Consider the following 26,184-nt stretch of genomic DNA (forward strand, 5'->3'; position numbering starts at 1 on the left):
CTTCCTTCCTTCCCTCCTTCCTTCCTTCCCTCCTTCCTTCCCTCTTTCCTTCCCTCCTTCCATCCTTCCTTCCTTCCTTCCCCCCTTCCTTTCTTCCCTTCCTTCTCTTCCTCCCTCCTTTCCTTCCTTCCTTTCTCTCCTTCTCTCTGCTCATAGATTCAGAGGTGTCTCCTCTCTTCCGGGCTGCCTTTCTACAGCAAACATCTTTTCTGGAGTGAGTAACTGTCATACTCGAGGTTCATCAATAACTGAGTCTTGCTGTATCACATTGGAAGCTCAAGATGCAGCTTGTTAGTGATTTGGGCCCATTAGGAGCGGCAGCCCACCTTTCTTAGTCTAGAACTATACCAGCTTGGGGCAGCTAGGTGGCACAGTGAGTAGAGCACCAGCCCTAGAGTCAGGAGGACTTGAGTTCAAATCCGGCCTCAGACACTTGACACACTTTTGCGTGACCTTAGGCAAGTCACTTAACCCCAATTACCCTGCCAAATACAACAAGGCCTGTGACTCTTTCATTGTTCTTGTTCAGTCGTCTCACTTGTGTCCGACTCTTTGTTACCCCATTTGCAGTTTTCTTGGCAAAGATACTGGAGTGGTTTGTCATTTCCTTCTCTAGACAATTTTATAGATGAGAAAATTGAGGCAAATAGGGCCGAGGGTCACACAGCTAGCAAATGTCTGAGGCTAGATTTGAACTCAGGAAGGGGAGTCTTCCTGACTTCAGGCCTAGCCCTCTCTCCACTATGGTGCCTCCTGGTTTCTAAATTTCAGAAATGCTGCTCTGTGGTTCCTGGCACTAATGTAGGTCTGTGTTCCCCTTTGGTGTCTGCAGAGAAATTGGACATGGGGCCCCAATGGACAAGGTGCTGTCCTGCTTGTGAACTGTGACAAGGATAGTCCCAAGTCTTCCACAGTGGATGCTGAGCTGGAGACGACTAACTACAAAGGTAAAAGACTGGTTCAGGCCCCTGCTCTTGGGCCAAACCTGAGGGTAGAAATCATTTGAAAGGGAGAGTGTGCCTAGCCAGGTGCTCCCATAGTCTTTTGGCCTTCATAGGATCACAGAATGTCAGAACTGGGAGGGCCCTTAGAACACAGGATGTCAGAGCTGAGAGGGCCTTTAGAACAGGGAATGTCAGAGCTAGAGGGGCCCTTAGAACATGGAATGTCAGAGCTGGGGAACATTTAATCAGAGGATGTCAGAACTTGGAGGGCCCTTAGAACACAGGATGTCAGAGCTGGGAGGGCCCTTAGAACAGGGAATGACAAAGCTAGGGAACATTAGAACAGAGAATGTCAGAACTGGGAGGGCCCTTAGAACACAGGATGTCAGAGCTGGGAGGGCCCTTAGAACAGAGGATGTTAGAGCTGGGAGGGCCCTTAGAATATAGAATGTCAGAGCTGGGAGGGCCCTTAGAACACAGGATATCAGAGCTGGGAGGGCCCTTAGAACACAGGATGTTAGAGCTGTGAGGGGCCTTAGAACAGGGAATGACAAAGCTGGGGAACATTAGAACAGAGAATGTCAGAGCTGGGAGGGCCCTTAGAACACAGGATATCAGAGCTGGGAGGGCCCTTAGAATATAGAATGTCAGAGCTGGGAGGGCCCTTAGAACACAGAATGTCAGAGTCAGGAGGAGCCTTAGAACAAAGACAACCTGAACCTTACTAACATCCTGAGAGGTCAGTAGTGTGGGCATCATAATTCCCATTTCAAAAATGAGAAGACTGATGGTCAGGGAGATGAAGAGTCTCTCTCAGAGTCAGAGCTGGCACATGAGAGAGCTGGGACAAGAAGCCAGGTCCTCTGGCTCCCAGCCAGTGCTTTTGACACTACACTAACAGTGAAATTACTCACACCGGAGACCCTGCCTCAACATCCCTTTTCCTAGGTGGCACAGAGGATACAGCACAGGGCCTGAAGTTAGGAAGATCTGAGTTCGAATCCAGCCTCAGACACTAACTAGTTGTGTGACCCGGGACAAATCACTTATTCTACCTGCCTCAGTTTCCTCGACTATAAAAGGGGGATAATAATATCAGCTACCTTGTAGAGTCAAGAGGGTCAAATGAGATAGTATATCTGTAAGTACTTAGCACGGTGTCTGGCACATAGCAGACACTTAAGAAATCTTTGGGGTTTTTTCTCCTTCCTTCCTTGCAGACCTGAAGGACATGTCCCCCATGATTCTGAGCACACAAACCCCAAAGAATTTCTTCGCCCGGCATGAGCTGATTCTACACGTTTCCAAATTTGAGATGGATAAAGTGAGAGTTTTCCAAGCTGACCGTGAGTACCCCCACGATGATTGCTTATCCTCTTGAGTGTCTCTGTTGGTGTCCACCCAATGATATTTGTAGTAATTTGTCATCAAGCCAAGTTTGTCAGCTTGGCCCAACCTCCTCAGAAACAAGTCATGACCCATTTCTAGGTTGGAATGTGTACCCGGGGTGATTGAAGAAGAAGCTTCAGTAGGAGCTGGTTGATAAGAACAGAGCCCACCAAAGATCTAGTGATAGCTAAAAGAGGAACAGCACAGCCTCTGAAAATCAGACACACAGATGAGGCAGCTAGGTGCTTCAATGGAGAAAGAAAGGGACTCAGAGGCAAGAAGATCTGAGTTCAAATCCTGCTTTAGCCATTTACTAACTGTGTGGCCCTGGGCAAATCATTCGACATCTCTGTGTCTCAGTTTCCTTATCTATAATAATGAGGAAAATATTAGCACCTATTTCAGAGGGTTGTCTTGGGGATCAAATGACTTAACATTACATAAAGGGATTTATAAACATTAAAGCGCTTTATAAATGCTAGCTATTATTATTATTATTAGATAAAAAGATGGATGGATGGATGGATGGATAGATAGAGAGATTGATAGGTGAATTGGGGGATAAAAGGATAGATGGATATAGATAGGTAGATAGATTGATAGATAAATAGAAGGATGTATAGGTGGATGGATGGATCAAGAGAGAAAGAAAGAGATTGATGGATGGATAGATAAGTAGATAGATCAAGAGAGAAAGAGAGATGGATGGATGGATAAACAGGTAGATATATATATATATATAGATAGATAGATAGATAGATAGATAGATAGATAGATAGATAGATAGATATACAGAGAGAGAGAGAACATTTTTTAATCCTCTACTATTGCTATCATTGAATCAGGCTTCCAAAACTTGGGTCGTTGACTTGCCAGTAGGAAAAAAGGTCAGCGCTGGTACGTCTGCACATAATTTAAGTGGCTTCTGCCTTGTAAATAAACTCCCCCACAGCGATAGTTGGCTCACTTCCTTACTGTTTCTTGGGGAGGAATCTTGTATGCAGGAAGGAAGAATTATTTAAAAGTAAAAGTAGGAAAGGGATCATAGGATCATAGATTAAGAGGTAGAAGTGACCTTGAAGGCCATCAAGCCTAACTCCCTCCTTTTTCAGATGAGGAAACTGAGACCCAGAGAGGTAAAGGAACTTGCCCGGGGTCATATGTCTACTAAATGTCTAAGGCAGGATTTGAGCTCAGGCCTTCCTGCCTTTAAGCCCAGCACTGCGACAACTACCTGAGGTCTGCTTAGAAGGTCTTCTTGTCAACTCAACTTGTCACTACCTTTGTGACACTGAATCATTGTTTCCTGCCCTCACTGGCTCAGACATATGCATCCATGTGCTTTTCCCTCTGACCCCATATCTACTTGTGCTGGCATGAAAACTCTTTTCCCCTTGCATTAGCATAGTATAAGACACGTAGAAGGCACTTAAAATCCCTTTTGAATTGAATCAAATTGAGTTAAATTAAGATGAGTTTAAATGAAATGCTGAGACCCCCTGGATGGGGCTGGTAGGAGAGGGAGTTGGAGCTGTGCACATCTTATTGATATTCGCCAGAGTCCAGGAATACTGCTCCCCCAAATGCCAAGGGGACCAGAAGCAAGACTCAGTATGCCCCCATTCTCTTTGTCTGGGTGCTGCTGAGGGTGCCTTTATCCATGCACTGCATTACTTCTCAACCACCCCAAGCTTCCTAAGTGAAGGTTAGCTCAAAGGGCTAACCCACACCATCCTGGGATCAGAAAGCATACCCTCAGATTTCCCCAGGGATCTGCAGTTAAACTATAACCTCACTCATACACACACACATACACATACAGATACACACACCTACTCATACACACACACACATACACACGTGCGCACATACACACACATACAGACGCTCATGTCCCACTGACTCATTGTTCTGCCACTTACAAACACTCAAGGTCGTTAACTGATCCCTGTCTCTGCTTCTTCACAAACAATTAGGAGACAGCTTACGACCATGCCTCCTCTACCCATTACCAGCATCAATAGAATAATCTGACACACTCTCCTAGTTTAGGAAAGGGGATAGTAATCAATCACTGAGTGACTGTGAGCCCTCTTCACTAAGATAAATAGATGCTTGCCTTTTAAACTGGATGTCTCTGGAGCATAACCTTTGGTATGTGCTCTGCCTAAGACCTCAGGCAGCTTACAGAGCAGCCCAATGCATAAGACTTTCCCCAAGGACACACAGAATCTATAGGATCAGAGAAGCAATAGGGAAATCCATCAGGTTTTACTTATCTATAAGTACCTTGTGTAAGTATCTCTGAGTAACATGACTCTCATGTGCCCCCTAAAGTTAACACACTGAACTCTGTAGTACAATGAGGGCAGCGGTGTGCTAGAGGCCGACTCAAAATGGCCCCTACGGACCCATTATTAAAATTTCTGTGTGAACATTTATACCATGAAAATTGGCAAATAGTTCAAATCACGGCTTGATTTATTATTTTATTCATTATCTAGGCTTAAGAAAGTGATGGAGAAATATGTTCATAATGCATCTATATAAAATAATAATATTTTAATAACATAAAAATACGTCATGAGCATGTTGTTTCCCGCCTGGGACTCATTGTTAAACATTCACCAGCATGCTCTTGAATAAGAGTCAATTTAAGAACCCCCAGCCCAGAAACCTACACTATCTCTGCCTTTATAAGCTACTTACAGACAAACTCAGAGTAGGAGAGGAGGGAGCTAGTACTCATATTAGGGATGTTGACATCAGCCGCCGGCTCCCTGCCCTCACCGCTCACATCCCCTGCCTTCTTGCTGTTTTGGGAGCACATGGAACACAGACATTTTCTCTGTCCCTTTCTCTCTCCTAGGGAAGAAACTGCCAACCAAATATAAGATGGTACTGGGGCCACACATGCCATCTCACGTTCTAGAGGTGATTGACGGCCACCAAGAGAACACCTTTTACGTAGAAGGACTCGCCTTCCCTGATCTTGACTTCTCAGGGCTCGTTTCCTTCACTGTCTCTTTGATGGACATCTCTAATCTGGTATGACCTAGAAAGTGGCTCTGGGGTAGATCCCAGATCAACAGGCTGGGGATATTGACACCTTGGGGGAGGGGGCATAGCTGGGGAGAAGCACAGCTCACACACCTAACGAGACTCCTTGGCTTTATTCTCTCTTCATGCTTTCTATTGCTGCCACAATAATTTTTCTTATAAACAAATCTGTTGATAATATTCCCCTGCTAAAAAAAAAAAAAAACACAAACCAAACCAAACAACTTCCACGGATCCCAACTGCTCACTGAATAGATTCAGATTCCTTTGTCTTGAGTTCAGGTTTAATGACACCTGACCTTTGCAGTCTTACATATATATATATACATATATATATATATATATATATATATATATACTTACTACTTATATATACTTCTTGTTCAATTGTTTCAGTCGTGTCCAACTCTTCATGACTCCAATTGGGGTTTTCTTGGCAAAAATACTACAATGGTTTGGCACTTCTTTCTCCAGCTTATTTTACAGATGAGGAAACTGAGGCAAACAGGGTTAAGTGACTCTGGTCTTTCTGACTCCAGGCCTGGTGTTCTGTCCACTGTACCACCTAGCTGCCCCACATATATACTACACGTACTTATATATTCTATACATCTATCCCTTCAACGTGTCCTATACTCTCCCACCTCTGTGCCTTTCTTTGCTCAAGCTGGTCCTGTGACAAAATGCCACTACTTACCTTTTTCACCTATTGAATTTCTACCCATTTAAAGCCCAGCTCAGCTGCTGCCTTCCCCAAGAAGCCCTCTGCGATCTCCCCATCTGTAACAACCTTCTCTCTTGGACATTGTTTTCTACATCTCTAACTTAATTTTCAGGCCAGATTGTGCTTTATGGTTATCTGTGTTTATGCCTCATCTCCCTAAGACTGTAAGCTCCAAGAGAGCTAGGATCATGCCACATCTAAGCTTTGTATCTCCCTTAGTGCCCAGCGTAGTGCTCTGTGCAAGTAGGAATTAAGTGAATGTATGCTAAATGAATGGATGAAACCAGAGATTACAGATCTGGCTGATCTGGCTGGGCCTTCCTCAAATGAAGGAAGGCTCTGAGTGACCCTCAGTGAAGCTGTGTAGTGGTGGCAAAGGACCATCCATGTCTTTTCCTTTTCCCTCTCCCAGCCTGTCCCAGAGGCCCTGCTTTTCCAGGACACCGTGGTGTTCCGTGTGGCTCCCTGGATCATGACTCCAAACACTCAGGCCCCCCAAGAGGTGTATGTATGCAGGTGAGAGAGATGCTTCCCCACACTGTGGGGGGAGGGAGGGAGCTTGCCCCAGACTTTGGAAGGCTGTTGTAATCACTGTCCCCACTGCTCAGAGCTTTTCAGGGTATCTCTTCCCTTTACCCAGGATCCCAAATAAGAGACTGTTGTAATGATAATTAACCTGCCCCTTCAATAACTTGCAACCTGAACAGAGACCGATCAATCAATGCCCACAGATCCAGTCTTGTGCCACTGAGGAGGGAAAAGGGAGGGAAGGAGAGTGGGAGGGAGAAAAGGACATGGGGTGGAGGGTGAAGAAGGTACTACTACATTTAAAGTTTAAACATTAGAAGGGACCTTTGAACATAGACTCTTAGAATATAGAAAATTAGAGCTGGAGAGACCCTAGGACAGAGAATGTAAGGGGTGAGAGGGACCCTAGAACACAGAATGTAAGGGGTGAGAGACCCTAGAACACAGAATGTAAGGGGTGAGAGGGACCTTAGAATATAGAATGTCGGAGTTAGGAAGGACCTTAGAATAGAGAATGTCAGTGCTGGGAAGGGCCTTAGAACAGAGCCTGTCAGAATTGGAAGAGATGTTAGAACACAGAATGTTAGAGTATGGACTTTAGGACCTAGAATGTCAGAGCTGGAAGGGACGAAAGAATCATAGATTTAGAAGCAAAAGGAACCTTAAAGGTCATCAGTCTAACCCCTCTCATTTTATAGAATATGAGATCCAGAGTAGAAAATGACTTGCCCAAGATCCCAGGAGAAAATGGCAGACCTGGAATTTGAACTCAGGTCCTTTGATTCCAAATCTAGCACTCTTTTCCCACCACCCTCTGCTGGAACCCCGGAACATCCAATGTCAGAGACAAAAGGGATGTTGGAGACTGTGCAATCCAATTCATTCATTTTACAGAGAAGGAAACTGAAGTCATGGTATAGAGCCAGGATTGCACCCCCAAGCTGCTGTGACCCCAAGTCTGAAGGTCCTTATCAGCCCTGGATACCATTCCTCAGGGGCAGCAGGAAGCGATGCCCAGCTCTCCCACTGAGAGTTTCTCGTATAGAGAGAGGGAGCAAATCTAGTCTTGTGTTCTTTGCCCTCTTTCTGATGTATACTGAGATAAGTAACGGGGTCTGCTCCTGGTGCGGTCAATAGCTATGACTCCTCTCGGAAGTATGATATAGCAGGAGGCAGACATATATAGCGCAAATAATTGAAATAAGAATGATAACATTTAAATACCAATAAGGTAACACAAATATCACCTCACCTGATCCTCACAATGACCCTGTGAGGTAGATGCTATAACCATCTCCATTTTACAGATGAGGAAACTGAGTCACAGAAGGGTTTGCTCAGAGTCGCATGGTAAGAGTCTGATGCAGGATTTGACCCCAAGTCCAAACTTCTGCCCGTTGAAGTTTCCAGAAGCTTAACTAGAAAGAACAGAGGACTCAGAGTTAGATAATCTGGGTTTTAGACCCAGGTCCGCCATTTTTCTCTGTGTGACCCTGACCAGGGCCTTTCCTTTCTCCCAGCCTCAGTTTCCTTATCTGTAACATAAGGGGATTGGAATAGATGGACTCTGTGGTCCTTCTCGTCCCTGATATTTTATGTTCTAAGGGTTCTTCCATCTTTGGCCTTCCTGACTCCCAATATCTCATGTTCAAAGTTGCCCTCCAGGTCTGAGATTCTACATCTTGAGGCCCCTTCCAGCTCTAACAGTTTATATTCTAAGGCCATTTCTAGTTCTGACATTCTATGTCCCAAAGCCCCTTTTTGTCCTGACATTCTGTGCTCTAGCATATGAGCCCTGCCAGCTCTGACATTCTACATTCTAAGGCCATTTCTTGTTCTGACTTTCCACATTGTAAGGTTCTGGCAATCTACATTCTAAGATACCTCCCAGTTCTGATGCTCTATATTTTAAAATCTCTTTGTTCTAAGGTCCCTTCTAGCTCTGATGGTCTATCTTCCGAGGTCCCTCTCAGATCTGATTTTCTGTTCCAAGGTTCCGTATGCCAGGGTTGGACTAGACCTCTGCCTCCCTCCTCCTCCTCAGGTTTCCTGAGGACACACCAGGACTTGCTGATTTGAGCTTATTCTAGGACCCATCTTGAGATAGGAGTCTCTGTTTCCAAACAGAAAGAGAGGAAGAACAGGGATGTCACCTGTCTTCTTTCCCTACTGTTCGATGGAGAGTATTTGCCTTTAAGAGGGCATTCCTCACCTAGAGGCCCCTGGTGGCACTGAAGGAACAGTCCAACTCAAGTCACCGATGTGCCCAGTTCCCAAAGCTCTTTGGGATGAGCAGTTCTTCCTTGGTTTTTCCAGGATTTATGATAACGAGAACTTTGTGGAATCTGTGACCGATCTGGCCAAAAAGGCCAAATGCAAGCTGACCATCTGTCCTGAAGAAGAAAACATGGATGACATATGGATGCAGGTGATGCTAGCTAGTCTGCATTCAGGTAGAGACTGTACCTGTACCTACGGCCTGATTCCTCTGGGGCATAAGCCCAAACGGGGATCAGCAAGAAAGTGGGGGTGCTTAGTGTGACTCCCACACCTGAGGAAATCTGAAAAAATTGTCCTTTCTGCAGTATGGCGGGTTTGGCTACAGTAAGAAAGTGGGGGTGCTTAGTGTGGCTCCCACACCTGAGCAAATCTGAAAAAATTGTCCTTTCTGCAGTATGGCGGGTTTGGCTACAGTAAGAAAGTAGGGGGTGCTTAGTGTGGCTCCCACACCTGAGCAAATCTGAAAAAATTGTCCTTTCTGCAGTATGGCGGGTTTGGCTACAGTAAGAAAGTAGGGGGTGCTTAGTGTGGCTCCCACACCTGAGGAAATCTAAAAACCATTAGCCTTTTTACAAGATGGGGAGGTTGGGTATATGATGTTGCTGTTACTACCAAAGGGCCACTCTTGAATTTATGTCAATTATCCTTCTGCTCCTAATAGGATGAAATTGAGTTTGGTTACATCCAAGCCCCTCACAAGATATTTCCTGTTGTCTTTGACTCACCCCGAAACAGAGGACTGAAAGATTTCCCTATCAGAACTATTCGGGTATGTTTTGTTGTTGTTTGGTTGGTTGGTTTTCAGTCATGCCTGACTCTTTGTGACTCCATTTGGGGCTTTCTTGGCAAAGATACTGGATCAGTTGGCCATTTCCTTCTCTAGATGAGGAAACCGAGGCAAACAGGGTTAAGTGACTTGCCCAGGGTCACACAGCTAGTAAATGTCTAAGGCCAGATTGGACCTCAGGAAGATGAGTCTTCCTAACCAACTACTGATTAGTTAATTATATTCTGAGCAGAGACTTTCTTCTATTGGGGTCTATTCCTAGTTGATTGCCTAGAGGTATGGTGATATAGAGAAAAGAGCGTACGGTCTTTGTTGAATGGATAGATGGATAAGTGAAGAGTGGATGGATGGATGAATTTGGAGCCAGAAGACCTAGGCTTGTATCCCACCTCTGCGTTGATGGGATTCTTAGCTTCTCCAAGACTCGGCATCTTTATCCATGAAATAGGCATAATTGTCATGCATGACCTTCCTCTCTTTTTATAGAAAAAGGCCCATAAATCTTAAAGGGCTACAAAAAATGGGACATTGCATTCCTAGTAGGGCATGGCTACCAGGAGACAGAGATCTCAGCTCCCCGCGGGTGAAGGTCTGGGTCAGTTGCTGACAGTTTTGACTTTGGAAGATCTCTGATTTCATCAGCTTGTACCCTCCGTTCACTGACAAAGATCACAATCACTCCATGTTTCACATACTGCAGTTCAATGGAGTGGAGTCAGGAATTCTAGAATCAAGGGACCTGTTTTCAAATTCTGCCATTTACTAGCTATGTGATGCAAGCAACCGAACATCTCTGTGCCTCACGTTCTTCATCTGTAAAATGGTCATATAAAATGGTTATCTATAGTAGTAGTGCTATTTGGATAGGCCTTGTGGAATAATGACCAGAGTTCTGGCAAGACCTGGATTCAAACCCCACCTCCACTGCTGGCTATCTGTATTGGAAAGTCATTCCAGTTCCCTCTTTTGTAAAATGAGGTCATCAATACTTGTATTACCCAGAAGGTCAGTGTTATATACTAGCTAGAGTCCTGGCCTCAGCATCTGGAAAACATGGTTGCTGTATTATTATTATTATTATCATCATCATTACTGGTGCTATCACTATTACGGCCATAATAATCTTTGGCACGTCCACAGCTCTCTGTTTTTCCCAGCACCTTCCTAATCCCAGTTCATTATGTACTCATCCCAATGCCCTTGGAGGGATGGAAGGCAGGTTTGTCATGTCTCTCTGCCTACGGGACCAATCAGGGCCCCAGCCAGGAGGAGATCCAGGCCCCTTTCCACCAGTGTGGCCCATAGCATTGCACAGACTGGTTCCTGCCCAGGGGTGAGATCCCCCAACCCTCCAATGGATCATTTTTTGGTAGTGACAACAGAATTAGGCCATTCATCTCCTTCCATTTGTTGGAGTCTGGAGGGACAGGAGGGAAGGTGCTCATCTGTGATTCATTCTGACACACCCTGCCAGGATCATTCTAGCACAGCAGAGTCTCCAACTTCTCTAGAGGCCTGGGGGGGGAACCTTTCTGAAGAGACAAATCCTACAGCCTTACCCTTACAGCTGGCTTGCTGGAGGAATGCTTCGATCTACCACAGCTATTTAGGAGGGGAAGGCTGGAGGATTGAGAGGTTTCCATAAAAGAAACCAACCAGCTTAAAAATGCTGAAGACAAGAAGCCTTCAAAAAAATTACTGGGGCATTTTATGACACACAAAGGAAGAATATAACTTTTGACCCCCAGGGAGGATAGAGTATGGGGGAAGGAGGACAAGAAGGGACAAGGATACTCCAACCATCAGCCAATCAGTAAACATTTATCAAACACCTACAGTGGGATGTACCAGGACCCAAGCTAGATGCTGGAGTGCTGTCACCAGAAGAATGAGGCTATTAACCAGATCTCCAGAGGAGCCAGGATATAGAGTTCCTGGCCCTGGGGGAAATGACCTACAGGCCCCACAGGAGCAGGAAGGGATCAGTGATCCAGAGTGAAGGGCATCCTCCTCTTGTGGTACTTGACTCATTTCAGTCTCTCCGTCACCCTCCCAGGTCTAGGCTGGACATTTGAGGTTCCCACACAACAGAGAGCCTCCCAGATGGAGAAGGGGGCCAAGAGTTTTATAGGTAGAAGGGGGCAACTCACTCAGGTGTAACTTACTGGCTTCCCACCCCATGTCATAGGTGCGCAGGCACCAATCAACAAAGGGTTATAGGAAATGGAATATTTAGCGTGGAAAATTCCAGATGGGGTTCTTCAGAGAAAGGGCAGGCTGCAGGGTGTGAGGCAGGAAGAGAAGGCATCTCTAGAACCGAGAGCAACCAGGCCTGAAGAAACAAAAGAGCAAGAAAGACCCAGATTCAAGTCCTACCTTTGACACGTACTGGTTGCGTGATGCCGAGGAGGTCATTTACTCTTTCACTGCTCCAGGCCATTCTATAAATAGTCTAGTCAAAGACCGTAAGTTTTGGAGAAGTGCTGACCTGCACTGGCAGAGGGAATTTCTTCAGTGAAGTGAAATCTCTGGACCTTTTCCAGACCACCATAGAGAACCATCGAGAATATGAGAGGAAGTGTCTGGAATGTAGATGATCAATGGGATGAACAGCTTCCAGGGTCTCCTTGCTGAATGAGAGGGAAGGATGGCAGCGATGTTGCTTAGATAATAGTTCATATGAAGATGATCAGGTGCTCTTAGTGGACGGCATGCTCAGTGTGAGTCAACAACGTGACCTTGTGGTGAAATAAGTAAGTTCTGTGTTACTTTACTCCCTCCCACTCCCCACCTCTCAGGGCCCAGATTTCGGTTATGTGACAAGAGAGGCAAGTAATGAATTTACCACTGGCCTGGACTCCTTTGGGAACCTCGAAGTCAGCCCGCCCGTCACCGTTGGAGACAAAAAGTACCCTTTGGGCAGGATCCTCATTGGCGACAGCAGCTACCCCAGGTGAGGGTACAGGGATGGGCAAGGGACTGTGGCTAGAGTGGAGACTGGCAGGGTAAGAATCTGCTCTTCAGTTTAACCCCATTCTCCCTGCCCTTCTCCTCCCATACAGACACAGAAACACACTCCTTTCTAGCTTTAACATTTGGTATCTAAGATCCCTTCAACTCTAAAATTCTCTGTTCCAGTACTCCTCCAGACTGTCATTCTGCAATGAAAGGGCCATTCGAGGTCTAAAATTCTATGTTCTAAGGTTTCTTCCACTCTGACATTCAGTGTTCTAATGTTCTCTCCCAGCTCTGACATCCTGTGTTCTAAGGGCCCTCCCAGCTCTAACATCCTGTGTTCTAAGGGCCCTCCCAGCTCTGACATTCTGTGTTCTAAGGGCCCTCCCAGCTCTGACATTCCTTGTTCTAAGGGCCCTCCCAGCTCTGACATTCTGTGTTCTAAGGACCCTCCCAGCTCTAACATCCTGTGTTCTAAGGGCCCTCCCAGCTCTGACATCCTGTGTTCTAAGAGCCCTCCCAGTTCTAATACTCTGCATTCTAATGTTCCCTCCCAGCTCTGACATACTGTGCTCTAAGGGCCCTCCCAACTCTGACATTCTGTGTTCTAAGGGCCCTCCCACATCTGATATTCTGGTTCTAAGCACCCCTGACATTCTGGGTTCTAAGGTCTCTCTTAATTCTTATATTCTCTGTTCTAAAGTCACTCCTAGCTCTGACATCCTGCGTTCTAATGTTCCCTCCCAGCTCTGACATCCTGTGTTCTAAGGTTCCTCCCACATTTGATATTCTATGTTCTAAGGACCCCTGACATTCTGGGTTCTAAGGTCCCTCCTAATTCTGATATTCTCTGTTCTAAAGTCACTTGCAGCTCTAGCATCCTATGTTCTAAGACCCTTTTAAGCTCCAATTCATTCTGAATTCTGTACAGTGAGTCTCTTGTCACTGCAGGCAGTCAAGAAGAAGCTGGCTGCTTGTCTCATTTTCCCAGACCAGGCAGAGGGTTGGCCTAGGTGACCTCTGAGATCCTCTGTTTCCATTTTTCTGAGTAACTGATACCAGGCACCTCTCTTGTCCTTAGCTTTTCCCTTTTCCAAAATGGTGGTCGCCCCACTTGACTTAATTGCATTTTCTCTTAAATACTCACTGATTCTGTGGTTTCCAGGGACCAAAGCAGAGAGATGCTTAAGATACTACAGGACTTCCTTTTTGCCCAGAAGGTCCAGGCACCTGTGAAGCTCTTCTCTGATTGGTTATCTGTTGGGCACGTGGATGAATTTCTGAGCTTTGTCCCAGCCCCAGATGGGAAGGTACAGCCCTGGGAGAGGGTGGGGGAGGGGAATGTTGGTGGGGAGGGGGGTACCTGCCAGGAGCCGCAGAATGTTCTGGCATGGGAGTTAGGAGATGTGGGTCCAAACTCTCTGAGCCTGGCTGGCTGTGTGACCTTGGGCAAATCACTTCAATGTTCTGAGCCCAAATTACCTGATCTGTAAATTAGGGATAATGATACTCAAACTCTCTCTCTCCCCATCCCACCCCACCCCCAGTGGTTCAAGGAATGTGATTTGTCAACCTGAAAACTCTAGAGAAAAGTGAGTTATCTCATTTTCAGAGTCCTCCCCACCCCCTACTCAACTCCTGGTCTCCATCTTCTGAGCTGTTCCCCCAAGGCTCTGCCTCAGTTTCCCTTGAGCCATAGTATGATTTTATTCCTGGATGAGAAGCAATATGGTTCAGGAGAAGGGGGGCTGGACTGGACTCTTCCACTTACTGTAAGACCTTGAGTAAGTTGTTGAACTTCTCAGGGACTTGGTCTTCTCGTCTATAAAATGGATTGGAGGCTAGTCACTAGAGGGTCACCAGAGGAACTCTAAGAATCCCTTTGGGCTGGAGTTAAGATAGGGCATCCATTGTGAAGAGCCATCTCCTGACCTGAATGTCTCCTTCTTCCAGGGATTCAGGCTCCTCCTGGCCAGCCCCAGTGCCTGCTACAAGCTATTTGAGGAGAAACAGAAGGAGGGCCATGGAGATGCCAAGATGCTTGAGGGGGTTAAGAGTGAGTTTCTGGTCCAAGGTTCCTGAGGGCTGGATTTCCTCATTCCAACCTTGAGCTTGGCTCCTGGAGCCCTTTTCCCATAAGGAGACCTTGGCAGTCACTGCACACTCTGGGACTCGGTGACTGGTTCCAATCTAAGATGCCTCACATATTAGGTGACACATGGGCCACGGGTTTTCTCTTGGAAGCGGAATTGCTTTGGAGAGTTAGTCTAGGAAAAAATGGCAGACTTCAGAGTTGAAATGGGACCCCTTACTGGAATCTCAGAATGTCAGAGCTTGAACCTAGAACGTCAAAGCTCAGACAGGCCTTAAAACACAGAAGGTTAGAACTAACACCTAAAACACCCTAGAACACAGAATGTCAGAGCTGGCAAGAACCTTAGAAATCATCTAGCCCAACACCCTTATTTTACTGTTGAAGAAGTTGCTGTAGAGACCTGGGAAATACTTTGACCAAGAACCCATAGCCAGGAAATGGAGGAGATAGGGAGAGAATTCAGGTCTTTTGATTCCTCCATCATTCAGTTCAATCAAAAACACATTTGTTGTTGCTTATTTGACTCTTCATGACCCCATCTGGGGTTCTCTTGGCAAAGATACTAGCCATTTCCTTCTCCAGCTCATTTTACAGATGAGAAAACTGAGGCAAACAGGGTGAAGTGACTTGCCCAGGGTCACTCAGCTAGGAAGTGTCTGAGGTGGGATTTGAACTCACAAAGATGATTCTTCTTGATTCCAGGCCCAGCGCTCTATCTACTCCATCACTTAGCTGCCCAAATTATAATAATAGTTAATATTTATATATTGTATGTACTATGTGCCAGGCACTGTGTTAATTGCTTTACAAATATTATCTCACTTAAAACTCACAACAACCCTAGGAGCAAAGTCCTATCATCCTCCCTTTACAGGTGAGGAAACTGAGGCAAACTGGGTTAAGTGACTTGCCTAGGGTCACATAGCTAATAGGTGTCTGAAGTCAGATTTGAAATCAGGTCTTCCTGACTCCAGGCCCAGCGCTCTAGTCACTGCACCAACTAACTGCTCCTTTCCCCCCAAAATTTATTAAGCCCTTAATATATATTCAATGAACTAGCTGCCGAGAACACACAAAGTTCAGATAACAAGTAATGCCTGCCCTCAGGGACCTCATGGTCTAGTAATAGGGGATTAAGACACAAGCAACAGATAATGATAACCAGAGTTATAAATAGCATGGGGCTGTTGTGATGACCACTAGAAGGGTATACTTCAGGGGGTATGCTGGAACTAACTCATATTGATTCTGGTGAGCCTATTGTTAAATTTTCGGCATGAGCGTTATACTCCAGAAATTGGCAAAGTCTACAAGTCAGGGTTTGAGTTATTGTTTTGTTGATGGTTTAGACTTAAAAAACAGTTATGGAGAAAATGTTCATAAAGCAAATTAAGCTTGAAAGTGTGTCCTGGACATTATTATTATTTTGGAGAGCTGGTTGTTAAATATTTGCCAGGACATTCTCTGACAACAGTCCTCTGTTGGCCCACACAACCACATGGCATAACCACCCATGGCTACTCGCCCACCCACAGGATCTTGAAGTTTGAAGTCCCAAGCCCTGCCTGTTCCTCAAACCTTCAGAAAGAGGGCCCAGATCCTCTTATCCTGATGGATTTTCTTCAGTATCACTGCTACATGCCATTTTCTGCCCTTCCAGTCTTTCTACGCATTACTCCCCTCCCCATATTCCATGTCCCAGCCATACTTTCTTACTTGCTGCATTTCCCACCTCCATGACTTTGTAACTCATGAGTTAATCCCTCATTCATGCCTTGAATACTCTGCCTCCTCACCTCTACCTCTTAGAATCTGTCACTTACTTCAGAAGTAATTCAGTTCAAGCATTGCCTTCCACATGAAGACTCTCCTGATTCCCCACAGCTGCCAGTGATCTCCCTCCTAAAACTACCACATGTTCATTGTGTCTACATTTTATAAGGAATCACATATGTATAAAATGCCTCACCCTTAAGAATATAAGCTCCTTGAATTGCTTTTTTTTCAGTCATGCCCAACTCTCCATTAACCTCATTTGGGGTTTTCTTGGCAGAGATACTGGAGTGGTTTGCCATTTCCTTCCCCAGCTCATTTTACAGATGAGGAAACTGAGGCAAACGAGGTTAAGTTCCCTGAGGGGAGGAAGTTTCATTTCTGAGTTTATATTCCCAGCATCTACAAGTCTGGCATATTTGTGGTACTGCATAAATACTGGCATATAGTATTTAATAAATGCTTGTCAATTGAATGATTGATTTGCCCCAGGGAAATAACTCCTAATTATAACTCTAACAAGGGTATAAAGGAATCCAGGATAAGTCTAAAGCGATACTCAGAAAGTGCTATGATCTCTGAGGATGAGGGCAGGGGGTGAGTCTGTTACCAACTGGGAGAATCATGGAAGACTTCTTGAAGGAGGTGGTGTTATTTCATCATTAGACCATCTCTTCCAACTCCCCCCAAGTAGCCGATTGTAAATATTTACAAGAGGGTTCCGGGAATGTCCTTCAAGATCCTCTGAGAGAGATCCTCTATTGTATTATAATATTTAGGGTTTTTTTTTTTCCATCATTGGCTGTTCTAAGTAAGCCTGCTGCTTAGCAGGCACCAGGGCCATGGGTTCTATTTTTCTCCTTTACAAACAGCTGTCTAGGTTATGTGTGGATACGGGGCTGAATTACATACAGCCCAAGACTCTCTTGGCCAGCCTGAAGCAAAGAGCCAACTACTTACCTGCTGGAAACCCTTCTCATTTTTCCCTTTTATCTTCTCTCTAGAAAAAGGAAATAAGATGATAAAAGACATTCTGTCGGACAAAACCTTGAGAGAGCACAATAAGTATGCCGAGGTACGTATGGGGATCTGGAACCCTGGGAGAGGTGATGTGAGATCTCAGGAAAAAAAAAAAGGAAAAAAACAACCCGCAGGATTTGAAACCAGGATTCAAATTCTGTTTCTGTAACCTCCTCTTTATGGGACCTCAGCAGGTCATGACATTTCTGGCCTCCATTTCTTCACCTGAATGGGGTGGTTGGATTGGGTGATTTCTAAGGTCCATTTCTATTCAAACATTCTATGAGTCTATGGAGAGGAAGCCCTGGTGGACTTGGAACTCCTTCCACCAATGCACATTACAATTAATAACTTCTCATTTTGGAGAGCTGCTCAAAGCTTGGACTTGTGTCAGAATTGGGATCGGAACTTAGTGCTTCCTGCCTCCCTGTCCTGCTTTCTAACCATGATGTTGCATGGCTTCTGTTGGAGCAAGACCAGCCCTGGTTTAATCCTAACTTCACTACTTGCCCTCAGTGTGGAGTAAATCCCATCCTGTGGGGGGAGGGCCTCAGTTTCCTCATAAGTAAAATGAGAGACTGGCCCTAATTACCTCTAACATCCCTTCATACAAAAGTTCAAGAACGCAGTGGCTTGAACCCCTTAGTTAGAACTATTCTTTAAGATATCATAGATCATCAGGTCACAGAGTTGGAGCTGGACATCTGGGACCACTGAGTCCAAACCCTTCATTCTTTGGATGAGGAAACAGAGGGTCAAAAGCTCAGTGATATCCAATAAGCTTATCTGTTTTGAATCATAGAATCTGCTCCACAAAAGCCCTTTGTCAATGTCTCCTGTTGGCGCAGGGTTGGCCTGATACTCTCCGAGTCTACAGATAGTGGGGGCCCATCTCTGACAGCCCCTTCTAAGGTGAAAAGCCTTAGACCAGGGGTTCTTCATCTTTTCAATGTCCTAGATCCTTTGGGCAGTGCTCCGTGAAGCCTAGAGACCTCTGCACAGAATCACATTTTTAAATGCACAAAATAAAATCTATGGGATCCCAAAGGGAACCAATTATATTGAAATAGAGTCCTTTGAGTTAGGACTGAAAACGACTGAACAACAATAAAACAACAGTTGTATAGTCCAGTAAGTTTTGGAAAATGCTTTTCATGAGTTCCAAGTTCATAGACCACCACCCCATAAGAACCTCTGCTGCTGGACTGTGGGTGTGTTCTCCATTATTTTGGCCACAGCCGTTCACAGAGGACATCTAAGACCTGGAGAAGGTGACCTGTTAGTTGGTTAGAAAGTGAATGCATACATACACACACACACACACACACACACACACACACACACACACACATTACAAAGAAATAACAACAATGGAGTATTTAGAAGCATTGGAATATGAACCATCAGGAGGTTGGTGGTGATCCACCTAGGCAGAGCAGGGAAAGACTCCACCCAGAGCTAGGGAGGGTGTGAGGGAAACAATGGGGCCAGGGCACATAATGTCATATGCCCTAAGAGGGCAAGTCACCTGCCAAAGGTCACACAGAGAGAGAGCAGAGGTACCAAGGCTAGAAGTCAGGTCTCCTGCTATAGAAGGGGCACTAAATGGGTCAGAGACCGCCTCTGCTGCTGATTTATTATCTACGTGATGGGCTTCAGCTACCTCATCACTAAAATGATGGGGTGGGACCAGAGTATCTTTGAGGCCCCTCCCAGCTCTGACATCTTGTGTTCTAAGGGTCCTCCCAGCTGTGACGTTCTGGGTTCTAAGGGCTCTCTTCAATCTGACATTGCATGTTCTAAGGGCTCTCTCTTATCTCTCCCAGCTCTGATGTTGTATGCTCTAAGGCCCCTCCCAGCTTTGACATCCTGGGTTCTAAGGGCCCTCCCAGCTCTGACATTCTGTGTTCTAAGGGCCCTCCCAGCTCTGACATCCTGTGTTCTAAGGCCCCTCCCAATTCTGACATCCTGGGTTCTAAAGGCCCTCCCAGCCCTGACACTCTGTGTTCTAAGGGCCCTCCCAGCTCTGACATCCTGTGTTCTAAGGCCCCTCCCAGCCCTGACACTCTGTGTTCTAAGGGCCCTCCCAGCTCTGACATCCTGTGTTCTAAGGCCCCTCCCAGCTCTGATATCCTGTGTTCTAAGGGCCCTCTCTGCTCTGACATTCTGTGTTCTAAGGCCCCTCCCAGCTGTGACAGTTTGTGTTCTAAGTTCTCTCCCAGCTCTGATATTCTATGGCCCCTCTGCTCTCCCTGATGGGCTTCTGTGCTTCCCTAGGCTGGGACTTTCTCAGTGTGGATTAATCACTACCTGAGCGAGCTTAGTGTTCAGGAACCCTTCCCAGGGACTGGTCACTTAGGCGACTTGTGGCTCGGTTTACAGGGAAGAGAGTCACCTCCCTGCATGTCTCCCTTCCCTAGAGCTGCATTGACTGGAATCGAGAGGTCCTGAAGCAGGAGCTAGGCCTGACCGAGCAGGACATCATTGACATCCCCCAGCTCTTCCGCCTCAAGATGTCACTCTCCACAAATGAACTCAAAGCCGAGGCTTTGTTCCCAGACATGGTAAGACATCAGCCACTGAGAAGTGTTTGGCCCGTGATCCTGGGGGCAGCCTCCTCAGGGGCCAAGATGGTGGGATTTCTGTCCTTATAGGCATGGGGCTCATTCTCTGATGGTGGAGGTCTCAGGGTGTGGAAGACCAGGAGAGAGTACAGGAGACCTAGCACTCTTCTTTGAGATTCACCCTGACTTAATGGGATGGTCTTTAGAAGGTTTGTAAGAAAGCGTGTGGAAAAGGGGTCCAAGAATCCTCGGTTCAAATCCTGGCTCCAGTACTTAACAGTTTACGTGGGCCTTGATTGCCATATTAGTAAAATAAGTGAGTTGAATTAGTAGCTGAAATGTACTGGCCTTTCAGGCCTCTTCCAGCTCTGGCATTCAGGGTTAGTGAGGAGTAAAAACAGTACAAGTGTCAAGGAGACAGCTGGTGGGATCTCACTCTTTATAGGATTTGGAGTGGGGAGCGAGAGAGGCCAACTCACCCATTTTACAGAGCATAAAACTGAAGCCTGGAGAAGGGAAATCTGTGCCTAAAACAACATGGGGGATTAGCCTCAGAACTGAAGGGCAGGAGAAATAGCTCTGGGTTTGACAACAGAAGATCCAGGTTTGAATCCTGCCTCTTCCATGTAGTACCTATTTGAGGATGGGAGGCCCCTCTCTGGGCCTCTATAAAATGGGGAGGGATTGGCTTTAGAAAGCCTCTAGGTTTCCTTCCAGCTCTGAATCTCTGAATCTCTATCTACGACCCCAGGAATCCAGGTCCTCAGCCTCCAAATCTAGCCCCTCCTTTACACACAGGACTAGGGCTATGAAAGACTGATTCATTGTGGATTTTTCTCTCCTCCTGCCCCAGGTGAACATGCTTGTGCTGGGGAAGTACCTGGGGATCCCCAAGCCCTTCGGGCCTATCATCGATGGACAATGCTGCCTGGAGGAGAAGATTCGGGCCCTGTTGGAACCTCTGGGCCTCAAGTGCACTTTCATTGATGACTATTTTACCTATCACATCCGTTCAGGAGAAGTGCACTGTGGGACCAACGTCCGAAGGAAGCCCTTCCCCTTCAAATGGTGGAACATGACCCCCTGAGCAGGCTCCCTAGCCATCACTTCCCCTTCCTCGTCCAGTATCTGTGAGCCAGCACCAGAAGGCTGCTCACCATGCCCATCTCGGCTCCTGATCCTACAGCCCTGCTTGTCTGCCCCTGTCCCCCATGCCCCGAGGCCAGGCTGGTTCTGGCTGCCCTGCAATGCACTGTCCAGCTGGAGAGATGGAGACCATTATCCACCAAGCACCACCAGAGAAAGAAATGGACTGAGATCTAAAAGCCCATGGCTAGACTAGCACAAGCTGGGAAAATGGTAATAAAGTTGTGAAGACTTTGTGACTGTGGCTGCGCCATCCAAAGTCCTTTGTTTTCTTCAGTGTGCCGAGGTGGGGAGCAGAGGCACAGTTCTTTGATTCCAGGGCTCTGGTTCTGCCTCTGACACTTACTGGTCATGGGATCATGGGGAAGTCCTTCCTTCCTCTGACCCTGATCTTCCTGTTCTGGAAGGCCTGGGAGGGCTTAATTTGTAAGGCCCCTCAGACTATTTGGGTTCTAAGGTCCCTCTCAGCTCGGACATCCTGTATTCTAAGGACCCTCCCAGCTCCGATATCCTGGGTTCTAAGGCCCTTCCCAACTCTGACATCTTGTTCTTCAGCCCTTTTCAGCTATAAATCCTAGCTACATGTGAGCTCCATCCCCTCCCCTGGTAGCCAGGGCCCCTCTCTGAGCCCCTGAATGGAAGGCCCAGAGGAGCCAAAGTGGGGCTCTATGAAGAGCACAGAGCTGGAGCTGTGCTGAGGGCTGATCAACTTCCCTGTGTTGCTGACTCAGTGAGGGGCCCCATCCAAATCCCATCTTTTCTTCGACCTCGGTTTTCACATCTATAAAAAGGATAATGCCAGACTCTCTCTCTCAAAACCAATGAATCTTTACCAAGGCAGAAGAAATACCTGATGTCACCAGGCAGAGAGGTTCTTAAAAGTTGCTGATGTGACTAAGGGGCTGCGTGGCTGGATGTCCCTGAGATTGGGGACAGAGCCTATGTGTTCCATTAGAAAATGCAATGTTAGAGCTGGAAGAAGCCATAGAGCAGGACAAAAGAATAATAGTTTATATTATGACTTAGCTAAGAGCTTTAAGGGCAGCTGGGGGCGCCATAGTGCACAGAGCCAGGAAGACTCATCTTCCTGAGTTCAAATTTGGCTGTGTGACCCTGGGTAAGTCACTTTACCTTGTGTGCCTCAGTTTCTTCATCTGTAAAGTGAGTTGGAGAAGGGTATGGCAAACCACTCTGGGATCTCTGTCAAAATGGGATCCAAGAGAGTTGAACACAATTCAAACGAGTAAACAACGAGAGCTTTACAAATATCTCATTTGATCCTCCCAGCAACCCCGGAGGGAGGTGCTATTATAGCACCCCCCATTTTACAGATGAGGAAGCTGAGGCAAACAGGGATAAGTGACTTGCCCAGGGTCACACAGCTAGTAAGTGTCCAGGGTGGGCTTTAAACAGGGGTCTTCTGGACTCTAGTCCCAGAGCGCTATCCATGGCACTACTTAGCCCTGCCTTGGTCTGTCTGGGCAGAAGCTCCTTAGCTGTGTGACCTAAGGCTAGTCCTCCTCAGTTTTCTGTAACATGAAACATGAAACATGTAACATAAAAAAGTCATTCAAGTTCAGGGGTTCTTAACCTGTCCCTGGACCCTTGAGGGGTCCAAGAATTTGGACTGGAAAAAAATTAGGTCTTTAATTACTTTAACCTCCAAGTGAAACTGAGTACTTCAGTTATGAAGGGAGGCACCAGACACTTCTGAGAAAGGGCTCATAGCCTTCACTAGGTCCCCAAAGGGATGCACAAAAAGGTTTAGGAAGCCCTGGTCCAGAATGTTTCAAAGGTCCTTTCCATGACGGAAAGTCCATCTTCTAAGATCCACTCCATTTTCTCTCCCCACCTGGGCCTGCTAGGACAACACTGAGAAAAGCCTAAGGGCCCTGCAGCCAATAGAAACCCGAGAGCCTCCTTTGTTGAATCATCATCCAAACTGCATCTTGTGCCCTTAGATGTCTGCTGTCCTCTCTCTGTCTCTCTCTCTCTCTTTCTCTCTCTCCCTCTTCCCCCCTTCCCTACAAATATGTCAATATCTCCATCTTTAAAAAAACAAAATCCTACTCACCAATCAGCCAGCTTCCACCTGAAGACCTCCCCTAACAATTTCCCCCTTCCAAGGTGGGAAATTCTCCTTAACCCTCCCCTTGACTCTTTTGACACTATCTACAACTCCTTTCTCTCCTTCATCTGTAAACTGAGCTGGAGAAGGAAAGAGCAAACCGCTCCAGTATCTTTGCCAAGAAACCTCCTCCAAAAAAGGGTCACAAAGAATCAGACATGACTGAACAACAACAGCCCCTAGAACATAGAATATCAGTTCTGGCAGAGAACTTGAAACACAGAACGTCAGAGCCAGAAGGAACCTTAGAACACAATGATGTCAGAGCTGGGAGGGACCTGTGAATGTGGAATGTTAAAAGAGAACTTCAGAGTTGAAAGGGAAGTTAGAACATAGAACATTAGAAGTAGGAAAGAATCAGGGGCAGCTAGGTAGCACAGTGAGTAGAGCACCAGGTCCTGGAGTCAGGAGGACCTGAGTTCAAATCCAGCCTTAGACACTTGACACACTTACTTAGCTAGTAAGCTGTATGACTTTGGGTAAGTCACTTAACCCCAATTGCCCTGGCTTCCCCCCTGTAAAAACAAACAAACAAAACCCCCCCCCCAAAACAAAAACAAACAAAAAAAGAAGTAGGAAAGAATCTAGAACACGGAACGTCAGGGCTAGAAAACACCTTGTAATACAGAATGTCAAATCTGGAAGGAAACTTCAAATACAGAATGTCAGACTTAGAAGGGGCCTCAGAACAAAAAATATTTGACATGGAAGGGCCTCAGGGATCATCTTGTCTAAACCCCCAGGGTTGACACCCAAATAATAGCAATCATTATAGAATCATTCTATGGTACTTTGAGGTTTGCCAAGTGCTTTCCATATATTATTTGATGCCCACAACAAGCCTGTGAGGGAGGTTCAGATGAGGAAGGTCACACAGGGTTATGCTTCAGGGTCTTACTGACCCCGTGTCAAAGCTCTGCAGCCTGGCCAGCTCTGGAAATTGTCTCCTTATGATCTAGACACCTGAAGGCGTGGGCAGGTTAATTCATCCCTGGTCCTTGCTTCCTAGAGTCCTGATTGCTTTCATCTGGGAATATAAGTGGGGGTGGGGGTCCCATCTAATACCCGATATGAAAATAAGGCACCTAAGAAGCTTAGTTCCCAACAGCCCTAGAGGAAATGCAGCTGCCACCTTGGCATTTTTGTAATACATTGTTCAACCCTGCCAGGATCAGAGAAAAGAGGAAGGTACCATGCGCCTATTCTCCCTTGTCGGCTTCCTCCTGTTCCTTGACCATGCTCTACTTTCAATCACTTAAGTTCTAAGGAAGATAGAGAGCACCTGGGCAGATGATTGATCATTCCCTTAATTAGGGCTGCAGGTGGGTCTGCTGACCGGGACCTATAACAGGAAGCCTAGGGCTTTGTTTCTTGGCCCTCTCTGCTAATAACTTCAAATGGTCTGAAGGGGCTAACTTGAAGGCAAGGAAATCTGGTCTTCTGGGGGGAAAACATGGCCTCCTCAGAGGGGACAAACGTGGCCTCCGCAGAGGGGACAAACGTGGACTCCTCAGAGGTTCCCAGGAACGAACCTGGAGGACTCGGGGTCCCAGGGAAGACTTTGCCTATATCTCTGGAACAGTCTATGCAGGCAGTGTGCCCAATGGGCACAACATTATTTGTTGATGTTGCAAGGTAAGCGCAAGGGAGCCTCCCTGGATTGGTAGCCCAGGTGTTATGTTCTTGATGTGTGGCCCTAGAGAGTTCCAAATGTCTGGGGCTGTTTAGGTGGCAAGGTACTGAGAGGGGAGGGGAGGGGTCATGGTAAGAACTCTGGGCTAACTATAGAGCCAGTGAACACATTGTCTCCCTTTATGTTGAGTCTCAATTTCATCCTCTGTGAAATGAAGGAGCTGGACCAAACAGCTTCCAAGGTTTCTTTTGGCTCTGACGTTCTGAAACTCTCCAGAGCCCTGGGGACTATAGGCTGCTGCCCACATGCATGTGTGGGGCCCCAGGGTTCCTGGTGACTCTTTGTTGGCACTGGTTGAGGGCAGCATGACATAGTAAAGATTTGGAAAAAGAGAACCCCCAAAGTCACATCTACCTACAAACCTCCGAGGGAGAACCAAGGCAAGCCCAGGGAAAAATCCCAGTAGGAAATTGTCAAAAACTTTTAATACAGCCCAGTTCCACTTGGGATGAAGTTTCTGTTTTGGGCTTGGCCAGGATGGATGGGGAGATCTTGGAGCAGGGAGATGCCTTGAAGAATGAGCTCAGGCCTCTCTATTAATCAGTGAGGGAACAAAGAACCAGAAATGGGAGGTGATTTACTCAGCCATCTATCATACTAGCTGCAGAGCCTGTTAATACTAGAATTCAAGTCTCTTGGTTCCAAGTCCAGGGTAATCCCCTTCCCCCCTCCCACCATGCTGTACTATAAGCCTCATGTTTCCTTTAACTAGCTTTCTTAGGACCAAAGCCTTGTGGGAAGGATAGAGAATGCAGCCATGGCCTTGCCTACTTAACTGGGTATCATTCTCTTCATTTCTGATATCAGAACTGCCCCTGAAGGTTATAAGACCTTTGAAGCCTCAGTTTCTGAAAAGCTCTTTTATAATGTGGAAGGTACGAAATTCAACTTTGCCTTCTCTGGACACCCCAGCAGATGGTACCTGCAACCTTCATGCTTCCTCATCCTTAAGGCAAGAGCGCCCAGCTCTACGATGTTTTCAGATTGGGTGAGTTTATGAGGGGTCATGGGAGACATGGCGGAAACTACTGCTTTGGAAATAACATACTTCATCCGGCCAGTAACTTGCCTTTCACTGGGTGCCAGGTCCCACCTTCC

At 46.4% G+C, this 26,184-nt stretch overlaps 2 protein-coding genes across 2 annotated transcripts in view; both read left to right on the top strand.

Annotated features, from left to right (window-relative positions):
* LOC118837993 (protein-arginine deiminase type-4-like) overlaps window positions 1–21,501 on the top strand; it is a 53,671-nt gene extending 32,170 nt beyond the window's left edge. The window contains exons 5-16 of the mRNA XM_036745173.1: window positions 833–947; window positions 2,165–2,290; window positions 5,203–5,381; window positions 6,530–6,633; window positions 8,962–9,073; window positions 9,587–9,694; window positions 12,511–12,665; window positions 13,833–13,977; window positions 14,621–14,723; window positions 17,540–17,610; window positions 19,976–20,119; window positions 20,973–21,501. Coding sequence (XP_036601068.1) covers window positions 833–947; window positions 2,165–2,290; window positions 5,203–5,381; window positions 6,530–6,633; window positions 8,962–9,073; window positions 9,587–9,694; window positions 12,511–12,665; window positions 13,833–13,977; window positions 14,621–14,723; window positions 17,540–17,610; window positions 19,976–20,119; window positions 20,973–21,206 — 1,596 coding nt within the window. The 3' untranslated portion in view covers window positions 21,207–21,501. The remainder of the gene's footprint in view (window positions 1–832; window positions 948–2,164; window positions 2,291–5,202; window positions 5,382–6,529; window positions 6,634–8,961; window positions 9,074–9,586; window positions 9,695–12,510; window positions 12,666–13,832; window positions 13,978–14,620; window positions 14,724–17,539; window positions 17,611–19,975; window positions 20,120–20,972) is intronic.
* A 3,345-nt stretch (window positions 21,502–24,846) lies between these two features.
* LOC118836423 (protein-arginine deiminase type-4-like) overlaps window positions 24,847–26,184 on the top strand; it is a 30,071-nt gene continuing 28,733 nt past the window's right edge. The window contains exons 1-2 of the mRNA XM_036743727.1: window positions 24,847–25,028; window positions 25,894–26,074. Coding sequence (XP_036599622.1) covers window positions 24,847–25,028; window positions 25,894–26,074 — 363 coding nt within the window. The remainder of the gene's footprint in view (window positions 25,029–25,893; window positions 26,075–26,184) is intronic.

Source organism: Trichosurus vulpecula, chromosome 2, assembly GCF_011100635.1.
Source record: "Trichosurus vulpecula isolate mTriVul1 chromosome 2, mTriVul1.pri, whole genome shotgun sequence".
In the NCBI taxonomy this organism is placed as follows: Eukaryota; Metazoa; Chordata; class Mammalia; order Diprotodontia; family Phalangeridae; genus Trichosurus; species Trichosurus vulpecula.